We start from the raw sequence: 20,421 nt of genomic DNA on the forward strand, positions 1-20,421 counted from the left end.
GATAGTGGTGTATCAGTGGGTAAGGCTTCAAACTAGATCATGTATTGATTTCTTGCAGAAATAAGTCAACTTTAGTCAAGTCAACTTTATTTATGTAGCACATTTAAACACTACAATATGGATACTGCCTCAGAAACACACAAAAACAGCTTTCTTAAGAACAGGGCCCTGGGCTCTTAGATAGTTTGACTAAAGCCTCAGATGTAATTTGCTGGAAAATACTGTGTGAAATGATGTGACGAGTGGAAATCTATGCATGTACGCTGATGGGATTACAAGCTGATATCTCAAAACTGGTAAGCTTTTAACCTGTTGAACCATAATGTTTCTTTGGGAAAACTTTGAGCTAAGATTTGAAATAAAGCAGTGACTACTTACACCGTGCTTATCTGCACAACCTGCATTTGCAGTGATTGAGGGCAAATATAAGCTTTTGATTGAACTGACATGATTCAATCTCAGTGAGCACTCTATTTAAAAAAAAAAAAAGAGTCATTCCTCATTTTGATATACCCTGAGGAAGAAATTGCCTCCAATTTTTCTCCATCTTTGTGTCCAGACACACACCCAGAAACACACATATACACAAACAAACTGCCATTACACAGTTCCCATCTGTGTTTTGTGCAGGCTACCTGGTCTGGTTCAGTCTAATCTTTTTAGTGTTTATGTGCTGCAGCCAAAAAAAAAAAAAAAAAAAATCACAAATGTCTCTGTGCAGGTGTGATTTCACTCCACATTACCAGTGAGGCTACAGACTAAAAGAAAAAAAACATAAAGCTTCACTACTTTGCTTGGGCTGTCTTGAGTTATCTTTGACTTAGGTCATTAAAACCCCACACAGTATATCTGGAGATTTTAGTTGTCTCACACACAGTGAGTTGATTTAGTTCTGTCCTTTTGAATGACTCATTGTTTTTTTTTGTTGGATAGATAGATAGATAGATAGATAGATAGATAGATAGATAGATAGATAGATAGATAGATAGATAGATAGATAGATAGATAGATAGATAGATAGATAGATAGATAGATAGATAGATAGATAGATAGATAGATAGATAGATAGGTATTTGTGGGGAATTCAAGGTATCCAGTAGTTCACATGTTTCATTCAAGAGAAATAAGGAAACAATGCACAAATGGTTGTGCAATTAACATGCAAATTGTGCTGGTTGAAGAAATAGAAATAGAAAATATGATGCATAAAATGCCGGTAATTACAAAAAAAGGTATAAAAATTGTTAGTATTTACAATAAGGTGCTAAATTGCTGGCATTTACAATAGAATAGAATATTACAAAAGTACAAAAAGGTACAGTGTGAAAAGAAAACTTATAATAAGCATAGGAGAGGCTTGGTGCATGGGTCCTGGTGGGCCGGGATTATTGGTTTTTTGTTTTTTTTCCAAGGCCTTCACATGAACACGATGTGGATTTTAATTGGGTAGATTTTAATCATACTAAATCCCAGGTCACCTGCTAGAAAGAGATGTCGATGAGGCTAGATGTTCTGATAATACAGGTCCCAGGGAAATACCTTATGACAAAACATTCAGAACATATACAATTAGCTTCGTAAACTTAGCCACTGTTTTTCTTTCTAAGCCAGGCGTATCAGTCGAACGCTCAGGGCAGATGAGTCAGTCAAGGCCATTGGGAAGCCAGTCAAGAGGCCTCAGAGCACAGTCGGCATTATGCACAGATAGCGATGTGACATACAGACACATGATGCCTCAGAGAGAGATGCTGACAGACAACAGCCCGTCTCCTTGTATACAACCGTCTGTCAGCCCCTGCTCACCATGTGGAACGAGCCTACATGGCAGCAGAACTCTTCTCCCATGTGGATTAGTCCTTTAAATGACCCAGTGTGTAGATATCAGCACTGTTTACTACACCTGTGCACCACAACCGATCATTGTGAACGGAAAGAACCTTGGAGTACACACCAACTTTTATGAAACTTTTAATCAAGCATTTTATCGGGGATTTAAAAAGTTGTATTTACTCCAAACCAACCGGTTCAGCAAAAGTCTGCCACAACAGTTTGTGTTTACAGAGTGTGCTTTTCGTGGGAAAGTGCTGCACACGTCCTTCTGGCCGCTCTCCCCTCGTCCCAGCAGGCTCTGTTTAAATGCCACTGAGATGTCAGTCACCTTTGCAGGCTATATGTGGACTGTGGTCCCCGGCTGTGCTCAGGAGTCTCCTCTCTTATTATAGTGTCATCTCTGGTTTGGAGCTCTGTGACAAAGGCCTCTTTCACAGGCGCCGCGTGTCTCCTGAGTTCGATTAGCTTGAAATTCCACTGTTCCGGATGGGAGGTTCCAGAGGCCTCGAGGCAGACGTGAAGCCAATGACGAAACGTAGCCTCCCCATCGCACTTCATGAACACCTACAGTACTGCACCAATGACACAGACAAGGTGTTCTGCTCATAGTCCTAACACTCAATTTCCACGAAAATGACACCCCCTCAACACAGAATACCCTTGGAATACCTTTATCTCTTATGCCAATATATTAGTAGTATTGCTGATAAGGAAGGATGTTATCGAGAAAGAAATTAGCTAAATTATATGATTAATCTGTGCTCCATTTAATCACTGGCGTTAACTTGAGCAGGAAAATAAGACTAATATTTCAAGTGGCGAGCCCATCTCGTTTTTTAATTATGAGCATGTGGGTGGGAGGTGGGAGGCTGGGCTTTGTCAATATCTGTACACAACAGCAATTAATAATTACGCCCTTCACATCATACACAATTTTTATCAGTAGAATACTTTTTAAGCATGATTGTGGTCAACAAAATATTAATCTGTCAACATGTCATGAACAGAAATCTATAAGTCTCTCTGTTACATGTCAAACAAAATCATATTGATATTACAAATAAAGAAAATTGCCATATGTAAAGTGCAAACAAGGTATAAACAGAAATGAAGCCTTAGTGAAATACCTATGCACAGGCACGGCATTGATTTTGGTAGATGAATAACTTTGTGACATGACATGCCATTTTTAATACATATGTAGAAATCAAAAGACCAAGATTGATCAGTGAATTGACCTCATTTTCCTTTCAGCGTCAAGTTTATCTTTGCAGAATCTGGTCCAGAAGTCTCTGCAAGACAAGAAAAACACAAACGGTATTGATGACTTTCTCCCCAAAAATAAAAAATAGATCAGAAACACATCTATCTGCACTCACGCCTCCCTTCCATCAGCCTCTTAAGAGCAGCTCGGCGTCACACAGGAGCGACTCCCACGGCTAAATTGGCTTCGGCTTCCATCAGCCTCACCCCTGAGGTGGCCAAGCCAAGGCGGGGGTATAATTCTAGCTTGCTATCTGACCATACACCCCCACTATGCAATCACCCTCCTCTTACAGTACCACCCAACAGCTGGAATCTCATTTCAGCCAGCATTCAAAACCCACCCACCCTCTAACTGGCGCTATCAGACCCCGACGTGAGGCTCCTTCTCTGTATATGTGTGTGTGTGGTGGAGACTTTCTGATAAAAATGAGGCCTCTATAGTACACAGTCTTTCTTGGGGAGGAACACACTCCTTTTCTCTGAATTTCTGTGGTTGGGCCCAGCTAATGGCTTCATTTGGGAGGTGGTGAGGTCACACCGGCATCATAACTGCTCCATTTCACAAAGAAATATAATATTCTTACGTGCAGCCATTTGACGTCACACAGTCAGTAAACCATACAAGGTTGATTCATTGTTGATTCACCGTTTCTTTAAAAATTAAAGGAGGCCTGAGGCAAGTTCAGTCCATAGTTAACCTAGAAGAGAGAAGCCAATCAGCTTCGGATCGTCTTCAAAGAGGTCATGGTGGGAAAAAAAGAAAAGAAATACACATGTCCTTTCTCTCTCTTCCACCCACACTATGTGAGCCCACCACGATTGTGTAATTATCTGTAAGAGATTGGAGATATCTCTTCACATTTTTCACATCTCGCCTGACTGACAGCGACTTCATTGTTCTGGTTTAGGTTATAATGGGAGACTGAGTGAAGGCTCACCTGCAGGTGAAGCTGAATGAATGTGTCTGACACGGCATGTCCTAAATATATCATTCATTTGTCACGTTTGCCCCTCGCTCTAAGAGGATGTGGAAACTGCCTGTTCAAGGGGCCCCTATGTAAAATGTCAGCATTATTTAACATCAGTAATATAAGATAGCGTACAGTGAGGATTCTGTTCTGATGAAAGATAAAATCCCATAGTGTTATAAGGAGTGAAAGGGCTTCATAGTGATGGTTTGGTTCAGGTTGAAGTGATAAGAATGTTCTTTATTGTTTTCTGAGTTTGAAAAACTAACAGATTTCATGCAAAAATGGAGAATTTATGTTTAAAGTAGACCTGAATGCTTGAATGCTGAATGTGTATTTATTTGGGTGTGTGTCCAGTATGATAAATGACAGCAGCTGGCTTTAGCAGTCAAACAGTGACCTCTGCTGGACATTGATCAAACCATTTTATCCCAATGAACGCAGACACTTCATATGTAATCTGCTCAAAATGAATATGTCATCTAGACTTCAATTCAATTGCAATAATATACATATATATTTTTGAGATGGTTCTCAAATCAAGTCAAAAACATTGAAAAAATATGTTATGCTGACGATATGGGTTCAGCCTGATTTCAGGTTAAGTGCAGTTTTGCTGTCTGTGTACCATGGAAACTGAAAGAAAAATGTTAAATTCAAACCTGCTGGGTGGCAAATGCTCCGCAAAGAGCATCCAGAGCTAAAAACGAGGCCCTGGTGTGATGTTAAATAGTAAAGAAATGTGATAGAAACTTATACAATTTGTTTGTATTTTCTGTTCTTCTGAATTAAAGTTTCTAAAGTCGACAGGTTTTACACTAATCACTGAATCCAGAAATAATTTTTGCACCAAAATCACCCCAACTCTACCTTTTTAAAGACCTCTGCTCGCAGTCTGTTCGTTTGTGACACAGCCCTCTTTTTCTCCTCCTCCTTTTTCTTTGTCACCTCCGGCAGCTTGTTGTACATTCTACAAACACACAAAAAAAGGTAAATTCATACAGGGCAGAGGAATATCAGAAGTCTGAGGGTGGCTGAGCCATGCCAGCAGATTGGCATACCACAGATGAGGTTTTATCTAGCGAGACCACAGCCGGGAAAAAAAAAAACAACAAAAAAACCTGGATCCACTGATAAACAGGTCTTGCACAGACTCCTTTTTCACTCCCACAACTACAGCCAATTTGTTAAGAGATCCTCCAAGTCAGATAGTGTTGCTTTTGAGGAAAAAAATTACAATGGGCAGCCGTCATCTGATCAGGTGTGCCTTTCCAGATAAGGAAAGAGAGAGAAAAAGCAAGAGATAAGGCATACAGAGGGTAGCTCATATCTCCTGCCAAGACATTTGGGTGTCAGACATCTATTGTATCCATACAGTACGCGGATGTGCGAATGTGCTTTGTGTGCATGCATGCTAGACATGACAAACAAGCTTGATGGATTGTGATGAATAAAATAACAAAGAGCGAGGAGAAGCAGAGTGACATCGTCTGACTTGGGTTCGGTCTAGAGAACTCACCGTCTGGACCTCAGCTGCATCTCTCTGCCTGATATAGACCTCTCTCTAGGCTTGAAAAGGTTATCTAGGACACACATGCAAAGACACAGACACACAGACACACAAACGCACAGGAATAACAAATAAGAATTAATATGTAAATGAATCTTGCATATATAAATGAACACTGAGGGCCGTGTGATCTCTCTTTTTCAGACAGCTCTGTATTAACGCACTCACCCACACACACACACACACACACACACACACACACATACATGGACACAAATCAAACACACACATATTCTGTTTAGACGTACAACCTATTTGGTCTGACTTTTCTGTCTCTCACAGATTGAACTGAAGTGAATTGGCAGAGTGCCACTGCTCAGGTCAACAGCTCCAAATCTCTTTGTTCGTAATTAGACCTCAGACTTCAGTCAGAGACCACTGTGAGCTATTCACACTTCCTAATTTCATGACTCCTCAGTGACCTTCCCAAACTAAATTGGAGCCCATTCATTACTTGAAATAGTATGCCTTCTGACTCTATTTGTGCCTGACTAAAGGGTGAGGCTTTCAGGCATCCAGTACGGTTGGATTTTCCGTAAATAAAAGAAATACAGCGGGATAAATTAGTAGTAAAACTGTTTGTGTTGTTAAAGTCAAAACACATCTAAGAAACGTAGAGAACTTGTCCGATTTGCTGTTCAGGTTTTTAAAATCTTACATCTTCCTAAAGCACAGATACAAACTATTGAGTTAAAACTGCTGAGAAAAAAAGTGCTTTCGCTACATTTTTTATACAAAAAACTTCAGCATCTTTATGAATATCTTACAATAACACAACAGCTCTGAAAACTACCAAGATGGATCTATTATTGTTTACCTTTGGTTGTTTTCTATGTAATGTTTACTTCACCTTCACTGATCTCCATATGATTATAGGGAAGACATCACATTTTTGAGAAACCGTGATTTAAGCAAGGCTTTTTGCACAAAAATGATGCAAACAGTACTCTGTAATCTCAATTTTACATTATTTGTGGACCCCAGTTCTACATTTAATTGTGTCTGTATCTGTATAGAGATAGATAGATGTATGTTTTCTTGCTCTTGATGGGCATTGTGAATGGATGCTTTTCTGCTGCATTTATTCTACCATGTTGGGCAGATGTAAACAACAACAACAACAACAACATCGCAATAAAAGGATCATTATGTTCTCTCTGCTTTAGAACGGCACTTGTGTGTTTTCCCTGCTTATAGAGCTTGAACTGATCTGCAGTACTAGATAATGACCAGCAGAGAGCAAAGTTGGATAAATGCCATTACACTGCCAATATAAAGGGAATAACATGTTAAAATGTTCTTTTTTCCCTTGATGATTTTAAGTTAAAATGAATTATGCTTTGACAAATAGCCTCTTAAAATACCAATTTGATTTGAAAAATAACTCTAAGTTCTTTAATTCTTCCTTTGGTTCCCACTGTGTGTGTGGTCAGCTACAACATATGTTTGTTTTCAGAAAACTACACCCACCAGTGGGGCCGCTTCATCCCAGCAGTCCAGATTTAATCAATGCATCTGTCTCAGAAGAAGTGACGTAACAAGAGATAGGAAACGTCGCAAAAGATCGATGTAGAAGACGAAGGCCCACTTTGGACCTGCTCCTGGGAGACTATCTGATCTGATGGTGCTGAATTGCTTGCTGTCGCCACCAGGGTTGATGCCTCACTTCTGCAACCACAACTCACAGGTCTTTTATCATGTGACCTACAGCTGCTGATTTACTGCCGTCACCACTGGTGGTTTGACAGCAGGAACCCAAACATTCAGATTGCTTGTCCACTGGGCAGGGGGAGAGGTGACATTATATTCTACTTAATTGCCTTCCCTTTGCTTCCCCAGATCTCACGCTGAGTTATTCAGCTCTACTTACCACTAAGTGGGTCCGGTGTGGTGCAGTTCTTCTTTTGCGTGCCTCGATCCTCCCTGAGGCCTTGCACCAGGTCTGCATTGGAGTCCTGCAGTGCTTTCCTTCTCCTTGCCCTCTGCTCCAACCTCCTCACCCGACCCTGAGATCGGCTGATGAAGTCTGGCCTGAAGAGCTCCAAAGCCTCCTGAGATGAAGAGGTGGGGGATACAGTAAGCTGCTTGTTGGTGAGAAGAGTACAGTATAACTCATAGACACTAATCCTGTGAAAAGAAAAAAAAATCTTCACGGGGTTAGAATCTATTCTGAAAATATCCTTAATCTATTCCTTAACCTTGGAGAATCCTCTTCATAGCCTTGTAATAGCTAGGAGGTGTAGGCAACATGGAAATATTATGCTCAGCTTTAGTGGAGATAAAGGTAGGAGAGCTTTACACACAGGGGAAAGCCGAATCCTTTAGAAATCCTCACAACGCTGCAAAAAACTTGGTAAATTAATTAAGTAGAAAGAGAAGCTGAAATCAAATTTTCAAAAAGGAAGAAGAAAAGAAAAAAGGGGAAAATTGTGTATTCATTAAAGATTGTATTTTTTATTCCCCCTCAATTTGGCAAAGGCTCTGTCAAATACAAACTAAAGTAAGAAATCTCTCCAAGTGTAAAAATCCCCCCTGAAGAGATGCTGCTGCTGCTGTGATAATGTTTATTCCAACAGTAAACACATTAAGATTCTCTGTGTGGGAAACCTTAATTGAAATAGTCAAGATATATTAGACTTGACTCCCCAAGGTTTTTAAGGTTCCATATCTCATATATACTGCACTTTTCAATTTTCCATCTTCCCTGGTTGCACTGTGCACAATACCAAACAGCTTGTCGTCATATTTTCTTGACTCCACAAATGACCTTCATGTCATCAGTCATAGTTCTGCACTTTGTGGAGCAATTATTTGGGGGATTTTCATCCTCACTGGCTTTAGTCATTCTTTGATGGTTTTTAACTCTGAGCAAAAGCTGTGGAAGAAGCTCGGTACAATTTGTCACTGGATATTCTCATCCATTTTTCTGCTAGAACTTGCATAAATTAATACCTCCTACAGCTGAAATAGTGTCTGAAATGTGCCCAAAATGAAAACTAAGCTTCATAGTTTTGGTGCTTTTTTCCCCAACCTTTTGTTCCAATACATACAAATACAGTAAATTCTAAAACAAACATTTTTAGCACAAGATCTGCTTGCTGGAAATTCTCTCTTGGTTCTTGGAGTACTACATCCATCTGTCCATCCATCCATCCAACCATCCATCCATCCATCCATCCATCCATACATCCATACATCCATACATCCATACATCCATACATCCATACATCCATACATCCATACATCATCTATATGCCACTTTATTCTCTGTAGGGCCTCTACAAGCTACACCCTGGACAGGTCGCCCGTCCATTCGGGCTTTGTTGTAGATGTTTTTCATGAGATAACACAAAAACAAGGTAAGTCCTTTTGACTATGACCTCCACTGCTAACAGACAACCAAGCACACTTGCAATCACACCTACAATTTACAATCACCAATTAACCTCAGCATGTTTTTGGACTGTGGGAGGAAGCTAGGGAGAACATGCAAACTCCACACAGAAAGATCCCGGGCCAAGATTTAAAACCAGGACCTTCTAGCTGAGGCAACAACACTAACCACTTTACCACTGTGCCGCCCCAGTACTACTCCATATGTGAAAAAAGTGGTACAAAGCCCTTTGTGGCTTGAGGGAGCAGTGCAAAATCCAAGAAACTGCTCGTTAGGGATGAAGACTACAAGAAGAAGAAAAGGTATATGGCATGGGTGTATTAAGAGAACTGGGAACAGACTTGCTGTCAGTTTCTCCCAGTGCACACTTGTGGTATTGCAATGAAACAAAAATCCTTGCAGCCCAAAAAGCATTTCTACCATTCACTACCATGACAAAAGAAATGTATTGACACCCACAGTGCAAACAAGACTGGCTTACTATGACAAGTTTATTTTTTCCTTTTTATTATTTTTCTTAATTCAAATGAGTTCCTGATAAGTAAAACCTTCTGAGGCCTACTGAAAAGTGAGGTTTTTGTCTGAACTAGGAGAAAACATGGATTCATACAATGCAATATCATTGTATTGTACCAGGTGAGCAATTCTCCTTCAAGTGGGCGGGACCTACGTTTGAGTCCAGTATCCAGGTTTTAATACATCCAGCAAAACTGTCATCAATTTTGAAGTTTTGTGTTTGAGAACCTTTTGCTAGTGTGAAGCATATTCCTTAAAAGACTGTGATTTAGAAAACAGTACAGAAATGTGGCTCCTACTTTGAGGCTGAGAGTCTTGCGTGCACCTTCCAGAGGATCAGTCCTCTGTTGGGAGTCGGAACAAGAGGTCTTATCTGAAGTGGAAACTGTGTGGGATTCTGTTGAGCAGCCCTCTTCTCGTCCGTTGTCTTTCTTTCCATTTTCTGCTTCCTTGCTACTCGTTCTGGAGTCCACTTGAAAGACACAAAGAGAAGCGAAATTTAATTTGGGAAGCCTTATCATTCAAAGCGGATTTCTGCAGTTTTTTTAAACATTTTTTTATACAGTTTCTTCAGATCTTAGACTGAGTTATAGTTACGGTTTTCCCAATATGTTTGAGTTACATCCAAGCTTTTACCATCTGTAGAGGGAAGTAAATTAACAGACCTTCAGTTGAACCTACACACACACACACACACACACACACACACACACACACACACACACACACACACACACACGCACGCACACACACACAACACACACACACACACACACACACACACACACACACACACACACACACACACAGACATTACCCCCACAACTCACAGAGAGAAAACACCGAAAGGGAACATGAGTGTGGCCTATGAATAATGTAAAAGATGACAGTGCATCCATCCTGCACCCATAACCCCATTCCTCTACCATTTGTAGAATATATAGCTCCAATGAATACTCTGAAACGGCCATGTGGCATATATGTAGAGCATCATTACAATATAATGTCACTAGCCATGCTCTAGCTAGAGGATATGTCTTGGCCTTCAGGCATCAGAATAAATGTCCAGTGAACAGAATGGCACTGTAAAGAAAAAAACTGTTGGATGGTACATGTGGGATGGAAATAAATCGTGTAATGTGTTGAGAGAGTTAAATAATTAAAAAAAGTGATGCGTTGCAGTTGTCTCTCATGTGGTAGCCCAAAGCAGGCAGGTAAGACATTCTTGAGTCCTTTCGTCTGTGACCTCCACTGTCAGTACTGCAAAGGCCTCCTCACTGCATATACACACCCATCAGCTACAACATTAAATCCACTGACAGGTGATGTGAATCACATTTATCAGCTCATTACATTGCAATGGTCTGCTGGGAAGCCTTAGGTCCTGGCGTTCGTGTGGATGCTGCTTTGACACGGACCACCCATATGAACATTGCTCTAGATCAAGTCCACACCCGACCCCTGCTCTGCCAACCCACAGAAAACTGTGGGTTAGACTTAGACTAAACTAAACCTCCAAACTCCCTTCACCTCAATCCAAATAAACATCTGCGGGATGTGTTGGTTTTAACCTACAGAACCCTATGGATCCACTGCCAATGTTGCAGTGCACACATCACAGGACACGCCGTGAAGTCCTCTATCCATGGCCTGCTGGTTCATAACTCTTTTGGCAGCACAAGTTAGACAATTTGAGTGTAGATGGTTTTAATGTTGTGGCTGTAATATAATACTGGATATGCAATACAGTGCTCTTTTGTTGTTCTGTTAAACTATAGCCAAGCTGCACTTGTTAACTCAGGTGAGCAATAAGACTGAAAACCGAGAAACAGATTATACTTGGTGGAGCAAAAGAGAAATGAGACACAACTTCATCTATAAAGTCAGCTTTAGAGGTGTTGGTAAGCATAGAGCCAGAGGAGCTGTTTTTGCCAAGCTAATAGAAGCTGACTGACTGCAATGTGTAGCTGCTTATTTACTCTGCAAACAAAATTGAGAACTAACTGTTTCCAAGAAAGCAAACACCGCTAATCTATTCCTTTAATATGAATGTTTAGTCTTCTTGCCACCTCTAGAAGCCAAAACATGGAATACAACATGCAAAATGTCATGTCTGCTGATCATACCACTTCAGTTCCATAAGGACTAGTATGTTGCATTAATTACCCCTTTTAACACATTAGAACCTCTCACAGAGCAAATTCTGATGTGGCTTTAACAAAATCATACTTCCTTATGCAGCTTTCATATAACCTTGAGCCCATCCTAACCAAAATACTGGGAGATTACAGAGGAAGACTCTTCAAAATAATATAAAGTATTCTGCAGATTTTGCAGCCTCATATTAATATACGCAGTTGCCATTTTTACCTTTAGATTCTATATGAAGTTTAGGAAGTCAGAGGAGGATGAATAAAAGTGTTTGCACTTTATTTAAATCTGCAGCTGAATCCAGTGTCTGCTGATACCAGTTGGGATTTATTTTAAACAATGTAAATGTACAGTAGGAGAAGTGTGGAGGTTATGTGTGGATCTATTAACAATGCATGAGGTATAAATCGAAAGGTGAGAAGCAAAGTGAAAAAAAATGGTCTTTCCTCCCTCTAAGACCACCGTGGCACATTCTGCTTGCTCTTATACCTCGGAAATGTGATCTTATCTACAATAGCTTTCGAAATATACGAGCCACTGAGAGGAATATACAGATCAATTGGCATAGGTACTTTAGATTTTCACTTCTGAATCAAGGTGATGAAATTCATACCTGGGCCAGGATTGAAAGTGTTCTGCCTGCGCCTGAAATTGCTCCGAGCAGAGAAGCCTGCCTCATCTGCATTCCCCTTCTGCCTGCCAGCCTTTGTGTTTGAGGGACTTGGCCCTCTGAATGCCAATATTCCCAAAGTAGCGCTGTGGTGCTGCGTGTCTGCAGCATCAGCCTTGCTGTTAACACCACGAGCGGATGCTGTTTGCTCGACCTTGCGGCCCCAGTGCTTTGATAGAGGGCCTCTGCAGTGACCCGAAGTAGTCTCTCGGCCATTGCGTTTGTTGCTGCCCAACATGGCCGCTCTGGTTCTCCTGTAACCCTCATTTGTTTTGGTTGGTTTGTTATCTGTGGAGGATCTCCGGCAGGATGAGGCACTAAGGCGAACAGACAAAGCAGACCTATACAAAGTGGGCTGACCTGCTCTTCTTCCCTCCAGTTCGTCAAGAGAAATACAAAGTGACTTGTCCAAAAACACAACGGAGCTGGAGCACCTCAGAGGCACCTCATGATGGATACAAGATCGGTAAGAAGGCTGTGAGGAAAACAGGTTCATTACTGAGCCACCTTTAGCTTCCTGCTTTCTGCCCTCCTCTGTGCAGCTCACTCTGCATTGTACAAGCTGTACTTTCCTCTTTCCTGGATCTCTCACTGCCAATCCATCAGCTGGTGAGTAGGCCTGTCTGAACTCATTTGGCTTCAAGACAGTAGGATTCTGTCTGCTCGGGTCCGGTTGGGAGTTGGAGACTCTCATGGTGGGTATGGATACAGCTCTTTTTCCAAAGGTTTCAGGTAGTTCTGGAAGAGTTGATACATTCACAGGCCGTGTTGGAGCAGATGGACACAAAAAGTCCTTTGAGATAGAAGGTGATGGTTGGACCTTCCGGGCTGTGATGGTTATGGAAGAAAACACTGCCTGTGCACTCTTTCCCTGGGACACTTGCAGTCTTAAACAAGTTGGAAACTCCACTGAAGGATCCACTATCTGCAGTCTGAGAGTAGGCGGACTGTGTTATTGCTCTAAGAGACACACTCTCCTTCGCCTCTTGCCCCCACCACACACCCCATGACAGGACATTCCTGTGCAGTGAAGCGGTGATGTCTTTACTTGAGGGCTATGAAAAGATAGAGAAAAGAAAGGGGAAAAAAAGCTTCATATCACAGTTTTGCTCTGAGTGTACAATTGAGTCTTCTACAAACTGAAAGATTGTGAAACTGAAATGAAACCAAGACAGACTGCAAATACAAAGATATTAGCTCCCATAATGTGATTGGTGGGACTTATTCTCTGCTCTCCAACCTGACTTATTTCGTTAGCTGTTGCTGTTGCCATGACAATGTGTCACTTGATGGACAGCATGTGGGGACAAATTATCCATGACATTTAAAATGAACAATCCAGATTTGTCCTCTGGAAAATAAAACACAACAAAACAAAACAAAGCAGTTTGTCTGCTCTATTTTTGTTTCTCACTTCAGTTAAAAAAAAAAAAACAGATACTTGAATTAAACCCACTTCCCTGCCTCCTTTGTAAGGATATCTTGCTGGTTAACATTTTCCTACTCTCTCTGTTTGAAGGGCAAACAATAAAACATCATCCTCAAACAACTCTTTTGTTGACTCATATCCCCAAGACACAAATACCAGGAGAGTTTCACACAAATATAATTTAGCTTAATGAATGACTTTGCCTCTTGCTTGATTGCTGCTGTAAATCGGAGAAAATGGAAATCTGAGGACATCATCTAATTAGATCAGAGATCCAACATTATGCAATTAGGGAAGAAGCTGCATTTTGTTAGATAGTCAGATATGGATTTTTTGTTGCAGAATATGTATTTTTTGTTAACAGGGATGCCAGTGTAGTAGGTTTCTGGCTCAAATCATTTTTACAAACATTTTAAAAAGCATTTAAATATCTATTTCAATGTATTTTTTCCCCCCTCAGGCAAAACCATTTGCATATTTAAGTAATAAAAAAAAAATGCAAAAGCACATAGTAATGAGTGCAGCAATGTGTACAGTCAGAATTTGTCAGTAATTCTCCAGGTCATGAGACCTTGGGTGAACAGACAAGTACACCCAAAGCTGTTTACCTCATTGATGCTGGATGTCGAAAGGCTTAGGAATCTCCAGCTGTGGAAACCCACTGACACTGGTCGGCTGTCTTTTACTTTTTCATCTGTCAGTTCCCAACAGAAAGAAAAGCATTAGAGCGGCGCTGCTTCTGATTTTAACTGGGCTGCATGACATAAAAAAGAAGTCCACTTCAAAGGAACACTCCTCAACATGAAACACAATTACCAGACTTACCTACTCATCACAAAAGTACACCTATCTTGTCACAGAATATAATATTTCTGCTAGCACTTCAGTATTGCATTATGCTCTCCACTTTATCATTCCATCATTTATTCCATGCTCAGAGCCATGTTCATTCCCACCTATCAGCACCTAAAGAAAAATCTCTCCCTCTCTGGCGCTCTGCTGCTCGGCTCGGCTGATGATGACTCTCCTAACGTGGTTATCTGCCGTGCTTGCCTGGCATATTTTGGATAATTCCTTAACAGTGCACAATAGCTTAAATGTTTAGGCCTTTTGTTTCAGCACGCAAAGGAATCAGCTTATCAACTCATTTTATTCAACACTGAACATAATTTAGTTTTTTAATCATGATACACCAAGTGCACTGCTCTCCATTCAGCTTGTAAAAAGCCCAATGTAGTTATTACGGTCAATAAAACCAAGATTATAACAAAATGGAAGAATAATTTACCATTTAAATGAACTTGTCAAGCATGCAGAGTGTTCGTTCAGCATTATACAGCATCACAGGGAGAGCTTGCACATTTAAACCATGTTATTGGCCTGTGAAGATGTTTGCATGAATGCTGCAGTGCATACAATACAGGAAAGTAATTGTGTTTACCCTGTGTGCTCCACTTTGAGGTGAATCACATGGGACGGGAGCAAGAGCTTGAACAACAACACTGAAATAGAAATTTATACATTCACTGTTTCACACAATTTTTCCTTTGATTTATTCTTTTTGATTTCATCTTTTTCTCCACCAGCAAGTGTAATCGGAGGAGCAAGAACATTTTTACGATGTTATACCCTTCAAAAATAGAGTTGGGGAGGACTTTGTTTGTGTGAGGGTATATGAGCAGGCATTCTGAAGGACAAGTGGCTCAAAAATGAAACATAAATATCTCAAATGAACTCTGAAACAATGGACCCAAAGGGTGACAACTGTCCCTCAGCTAAAGATGGATTATTTTTAACATTAAACAGCATATGACAGCAAAAGAGTACTATATTATTTCTATATATTGCTAAATAGTGCATGCATTATATGTGCATTAATGAGTTTAGTATATATCTATATATATTTTTCCTTTGTTGGAGAAACATCTGGAATGCAGATTACATACAGCACAAAAAGGGTCACTGGATGGTTTGGTGAATAAGAAAATTTTGCGAATTACATGCAATAGCCCTCACCAGAAATCTAAGTGTAGGAATATGTTTCAAAAAATGGTGTTCATTTGAAACTGCTGTGGTGGTGAAAATACCAAAATCAAGTGATCTAATTAAGATGTATGGACATGTTCCTTTGTTGTCTATCAAGTTAATTTAGCCACTAAATACATCTTTCTGCTGCTGTAAATACTTGCCAGCTGACTGGATCGCACAAAAAAATCTACAACGACACTATTTGCATCTGCTTGTCATATTCCTTTACAGGTGTAATAGGGACACACGAGTTCAGGTGAATTCAGTATTCCCTCATAGCTCTTGAACACACCAACACAGAACTGGGTCGACTCCTCCCATGACCCAGCCTCTAATTGAAAGTATTTCAGGTGCTTTTGGCATCATAGCTGCCCTTTGTCTGTGCTTCCTGGTTACCACATGGACACCTCTCTGTGACTCTGAGGTAGGTGATAAAGTTGAGATTGTTTGAAGGTTGTTGGCTGTTGTAAAGATTTGCTTGCACAAAGTGACTGAGGTGCATTTGTTTGTGGTAGTCTCCTGTCAACCTCATCGTATTGGTGGGTTTTTTTTTGGTTGAGGCTTGCAGCGCCTAACTTTTAACTCTCTCCACTCGGCAGCCATCTTACTAACATTTCTTGGAGGTTATTGGGGCGAACAAGACAATGCTTCTATAAAAAAATAATGGTTAGAGAGAAGTAACTGCACTTTCAGTGGTCATTGCATGGGACATAAAAAATTGTATGTACACAATCAGTTAAATCTGACAGAAAGCGCTTAAATATTTGGTGGCTTTGCTCCAAAAGAGGATTTGAAAGACATTTTATCCAGCAGATTATACTTCTTCTACAAAAGTGCAGTTTCATGAAATTTTCCTTGCATCAGTGCAGCAACACAACTAGCGTGATATTTACTGGTACAAAGAAGACAGTTGACTTTTTGGGCAAAGGCGTGGAACGTGTGTCACACCTGCTACGTTTAGGGTTAAAGAAGTCTGCCTTAGATTTCTATTTAGGATTCTTTAAGTGGTGAGGCCCTTGTAACATCTCTGGTTATGTTTATTAAAATCTAAAGTGCTAAAGTGTCTCACAAAATACACTTTTTTGAGCAAATAAAAACATTTTTGTTGTCAGATTTTTAAAGAGTGACTTCTGACCGGTCCGAAAACAATTTGGCATGATGGAGTATTATTAGAGACAGGCACATTGTTGTTTCTGGTCTTGTCATGGGATTTATTGAGATAACATACAGAATACGCCCAGCCTTATCCTTTAAAAGTGAACCACATGCACCCACCAGTGGGTTTGTTTGAGATGGAGACAAATATGTGTGAGGAAAAACAGAAACAGGATGTGTGTTTGTGAGCAACGGACTGACAACACACAGACAGCCAACAGGGTTTGTATTTGGCAGATGCAACTATATGTTGCTGTTATTGTTGCATGTGTGGAAACCAGTGATTGAGTAAACCTTTGTGCTCCGGACAGTGCCAGGAACATAGATGGAGGCCATGGGCCCTACAGCTGGTTAGGAAGCAGACGGGCTGTGCAGAGCTGTGGCTACATGAGAGATAAACCCATCATAGCAGCACAGTGTTGAAATGAGGCTCACTGAGGGAGCTCTTGGACAAAATGCTGGTATTCTGATGTGTCATATGTGCTGGCGTTAGCTGAGGTTATTTTTTGTCGTGGACTCATGTTATTATCCAAGCCTTTTATTATATGCACACAGAGTCTTTCCTTTGCACACTGCCCCTTTCTTTTTGAAAAAACCTCCACTTACAAGAACTACCTACTGATCTTGAAATCACCACAGGTATGAAAAATAGTTGCCCTTATGTTTCACTCTCAAGCAGGCTCTTAAGTCATATTGCTTTCTGAACACGTATGACCTATAGATCAGTGAGTCTTGGATTACAAGGATGACGTAGGAACTACATGAAGTACGTGCTTCTTGTATTGAGCTGCTGCAGTTACACAGCGGTTTCTCTATTAAGGCAGTTTGTCACTAAGAGTCCAGCATGCTGTAATGGGTGACTGGAATGTGGTCACGTGGAGCATAATCTGTTTAAAGTCGCGGTAGGAAAACATACCAGTTATGCCAAGGCTTATTTGTGGGTGTTTTGTCCCATCTAAAACAGTAAAAACAACCTGTGAATGTTCTACAGATTGACTATGATGTAAAGTATGAACATCTACTAGTCCTGAAAAGTCCATTTGGCAGATTGTCCTCACATCTTACAACATTTATTCCTATTTTTTTCCTTTAGAAAGTGTAAGTTTGACATACTGTTGCAGTCAAAAGCAGATCAAATTGTTAGAAGCTGACCTAAAATCTACTGTCCAACAATTACTGTACATATAGTGGAGACTTCTTACCTGTAAAGCAGTGTGAAGGCTAAGGCATCAACTTTTTCCCCTCTTATTGGAACAGATATAACCACTTCTTCCAGCAAACTTCTGCCACACGAGCCGTCCTGCGTTCAGTCAGGAGTATAACAGATCAGTGCAGTCATCAGGTAGCTGTGGTCTTTTCTCAAGCTCCAGTGGAAACTCCTCTCAGCTGACAAGGCCTCTAGGAGAGAAGTGGAAAAAAAAGCCCATCAACTGGCTCAGTATGTTAATACAAATTACCCTGTGAGCCCAAGTTAGTCTGCCGGAGAGTAAAGAAGCTGAGTGTGCAAGTGAAAGAGAAGGCGAGTCCTTGGTAGGAGTTTAACAGCGATGGCTCTGGTGGACACGCTCGAGTGAATCTTGATATTTCTCAGTTCATTCATTCTCCACACACACGACCCTGGTTCAGTTGTGCTGGTTAAAAAACAGCCCCCAGGGATTGTCTGGAGCTCCCAGCAGTACCTTAAGGCCTCCTTCATTCAAGTAGAGTCCTCCAGGCAGGCAGCTCAAGCGAGGCTGTCCTTCTCTCCTCCTCCGTCTCCAGGGCTCGGGCTCAGGTAGCAGAACAGGTGACTGGCTCTCGGGTTTCAGGACTTGCATAATAGGTCCCCACTGCACAAGTTATTAATGGAGTCGGAGGCTCTCAACAGCCCCTGCAGTCGCCTGCCTAACGCAGCAAAGAAAGAAAATAGTATAGTTAAAGATAGGAAAAAGTACAGCTGTTTGCACCCGTTTTCACTCTTTCCAGTGCTTACTCAAACCAATACTTTCTAGAGATGTTTTCCCACGGCTTATTTGAAATGTCACATGCATCTTCTTGCAATAGTTAAACCGGGATGTGGACAAAAGAACAGAGCACAAAGGCAAAACTATAAATAAATGTCTAGATTCGGTGCAACGCTGAAAGTGCTGAATATTCAACTTATTGTTTCTCCCCTTTTTTTATGAAACGCAGCCAAAGTAGGTTGGCATTAAAACCATAGTAAAGTACAGTAAGTTTAGACTTTCTCAGTGATGAATTACCCAGTTACTCAACTAAAACTGCAAAAACATTGAGGAATATTTCACTCTTGTCACCACTCATGACCCAGTGGTTATGCTGATATGAATGTTGAATGAAGCGAGGTGATGATCAATGGCTTATATCTCCTGCTATTAATCTGAGCCCTATGCTGCAACACTATTAAACAGTTGTAAATATGGGTTTGCATGACGATCATTTTATAATCACGCAGAGGAGATGGGATAATTTCTTTCATTACCACCTGGCTCAAGGCTGGCACCAACAGGAGAGGCCACAGTTGAGGCAAAAAGTAATTTGTTGAACCTGAATAACCAAATTAATAACAGGGTGAGTAAGTCGGTTGTGTGTGTGCAGTGAATGGATGATTGTAGGTCTATTTGTGGTTTGCAAAGTACAACAAGCCAAACAGACAAAGCAGCAGAGGAGAGAGGTAGACGATCCAGAGGGGCAGTCCAGCCCAGATGCTGCATTTGCTAACAAATGAGCCTCCCAGTAACTTTGTCTCACTCACTTCAGTGTTGACCTTTTTAGATTTGTAAAGGTATACTTCATTTTGGCAATGATTCTTTCACCTGGAAATTGCTTGAATGCTCGTTTCACAGACGGTAATCCATCACTGCATCCAGCTGAGTCGAGTCTTTTTCAAAAATCCTTTTTGTTCCTCTTCTTCACTCAACTTTTTAAATCATTTTGCTCCCCTCTGACTTTCCTGGATGCACCCAACAAGATATTTAAAAACAACACACATAGACAAAAGTTGCTGTTTTAGTTAGGTATCCTCGCTTTCAGAACTCTGAGAAATAACCTGAGAAAAACTGTGAAATGGGGTTTTCTCACTTTGCCTCCAGATATGTGCAGGAGGGAGTCTGTTCCAAGCTAATCCCATTAAAATTCTCATGTTGTACAGTATGTCCACCCCGAGTCTTCCAGCCATGTCACTTTTCATTTGATTGCTACCGTTTCAAGTTTCAGTGGGATTTGCAGAATCAATACTGAACTCTAAGGCCATGCTGTGTTCATTAGACAAAATCTAAGCAATCTCTCCTCTCTCTTAGCCCATTTAAGATCGGAAAGATGTGGATATTGTGCTAAAGCTCTCTTCGGCCTTGTAATGTTAGCTTTCCCAGTGGTATAGATGGATTTAGTCATAATAAGTCTGGTGCAAAGCCACTGCTTGGAGGAATTCTAATGCAAATCTGGATC

General features: G+C 40.8%; 1 protein-coding gene across 4 annotated transcripts; it reads right to left on the reverse strand.

Annotated features, from left to right (window-relative positions):
• Positions 1 to 1,951: 1,951 nt before the first annotated feature.
• LOC111566908 (uncharacterized) lies at positions 1,952 to 18,789 on the reverse strand. 4 transcript variants are annotated; one of them, XM_035947000.2, is made up of 10 exons: positions 18,657 to 18,789; positions 18,180 to 18,375; positions 14,403 to 14,488; positions 12,309 to 13,420; positions 9,844 to 10,016; positions 7,505 to 7,685; positions 5,584 to 5,647; positions 4,935 to 5,034; positions 3,069 to 3,122; positions 1,952 to 2,402 (listed from the first exon to the last, which is right to left on the reverse strand). In XM_035947000.2, the coding sequence occupies exons 4-9, from the start codon at positions 13,057 to 13,059 to the stop codon at positions 3,093 to 3,095; spliced, it is 1,299 nt and encodes a 432-aa protein (XP_035802893.2). In that variant the 5' UTR covers positions 13,060 to 13,420; positions 14,403 to 14,488; positions 18,180 to 18,375; positions 18,657 to 18,789; the 3' UTR covers positions 1,952 to 2,402; positions 3,069 to 3,092. The 4 variants fall into 4 exon arrangements, 3 of the variants coding, with proteins under 3 accessions (XP_035802893.2, XP_035802892.2, XP_023123490.3); XM_035946999.2 differs by having other exon boundaries at positions 1,952 to 3,122; XR_008604274.1 differs by lacking the exon at positions 5,584 to 5,647 and having other exon boundaries at positions 1,952 to 3,122.
• Positions 18,790 to 20,421: the final 1,632 nt, after the last annotated feature.

The sequence above is a fragment of the Amphiprion ocellaris genome, chromosome 16, assembly GCF_022539595.1.
Source record: "Amphiprion ocellaris isolate individual 3 ecotype Okinawa chromosome 16, ASM2253959v1, whole genome shotgun sequence".
NCBI classification, from domain to species: Eukaryota; Metazoa; Chordata; class Actinopteri; family Pomacentridae; genus Amphiprion; species Amphiprion ocellaris.

Coding starts and splice junctions, on each gene's coding strand:
- LOC111566908 (XM_035947000.2), bottom strand. CDS start 13,059: ATGAGAGTCTCCAACTCCCAACCGGACCCGAGCAGACAGAATCCTACT. Junction 7,686..9,843: donor GCAAGACTCTCAGCCTCAAA/GTAGGAGCCACA, acceptor TCTTCATCTCAG/GAGGCTTTGGAGCTCTTCAG. Junction 5,648..7,504: donor CACACCGGACCCACTTAGTG/GTAAGTAGAGCT, acceptor TGTGTGTCCTAG/ATAACCTTTTCAAGCCTAGA.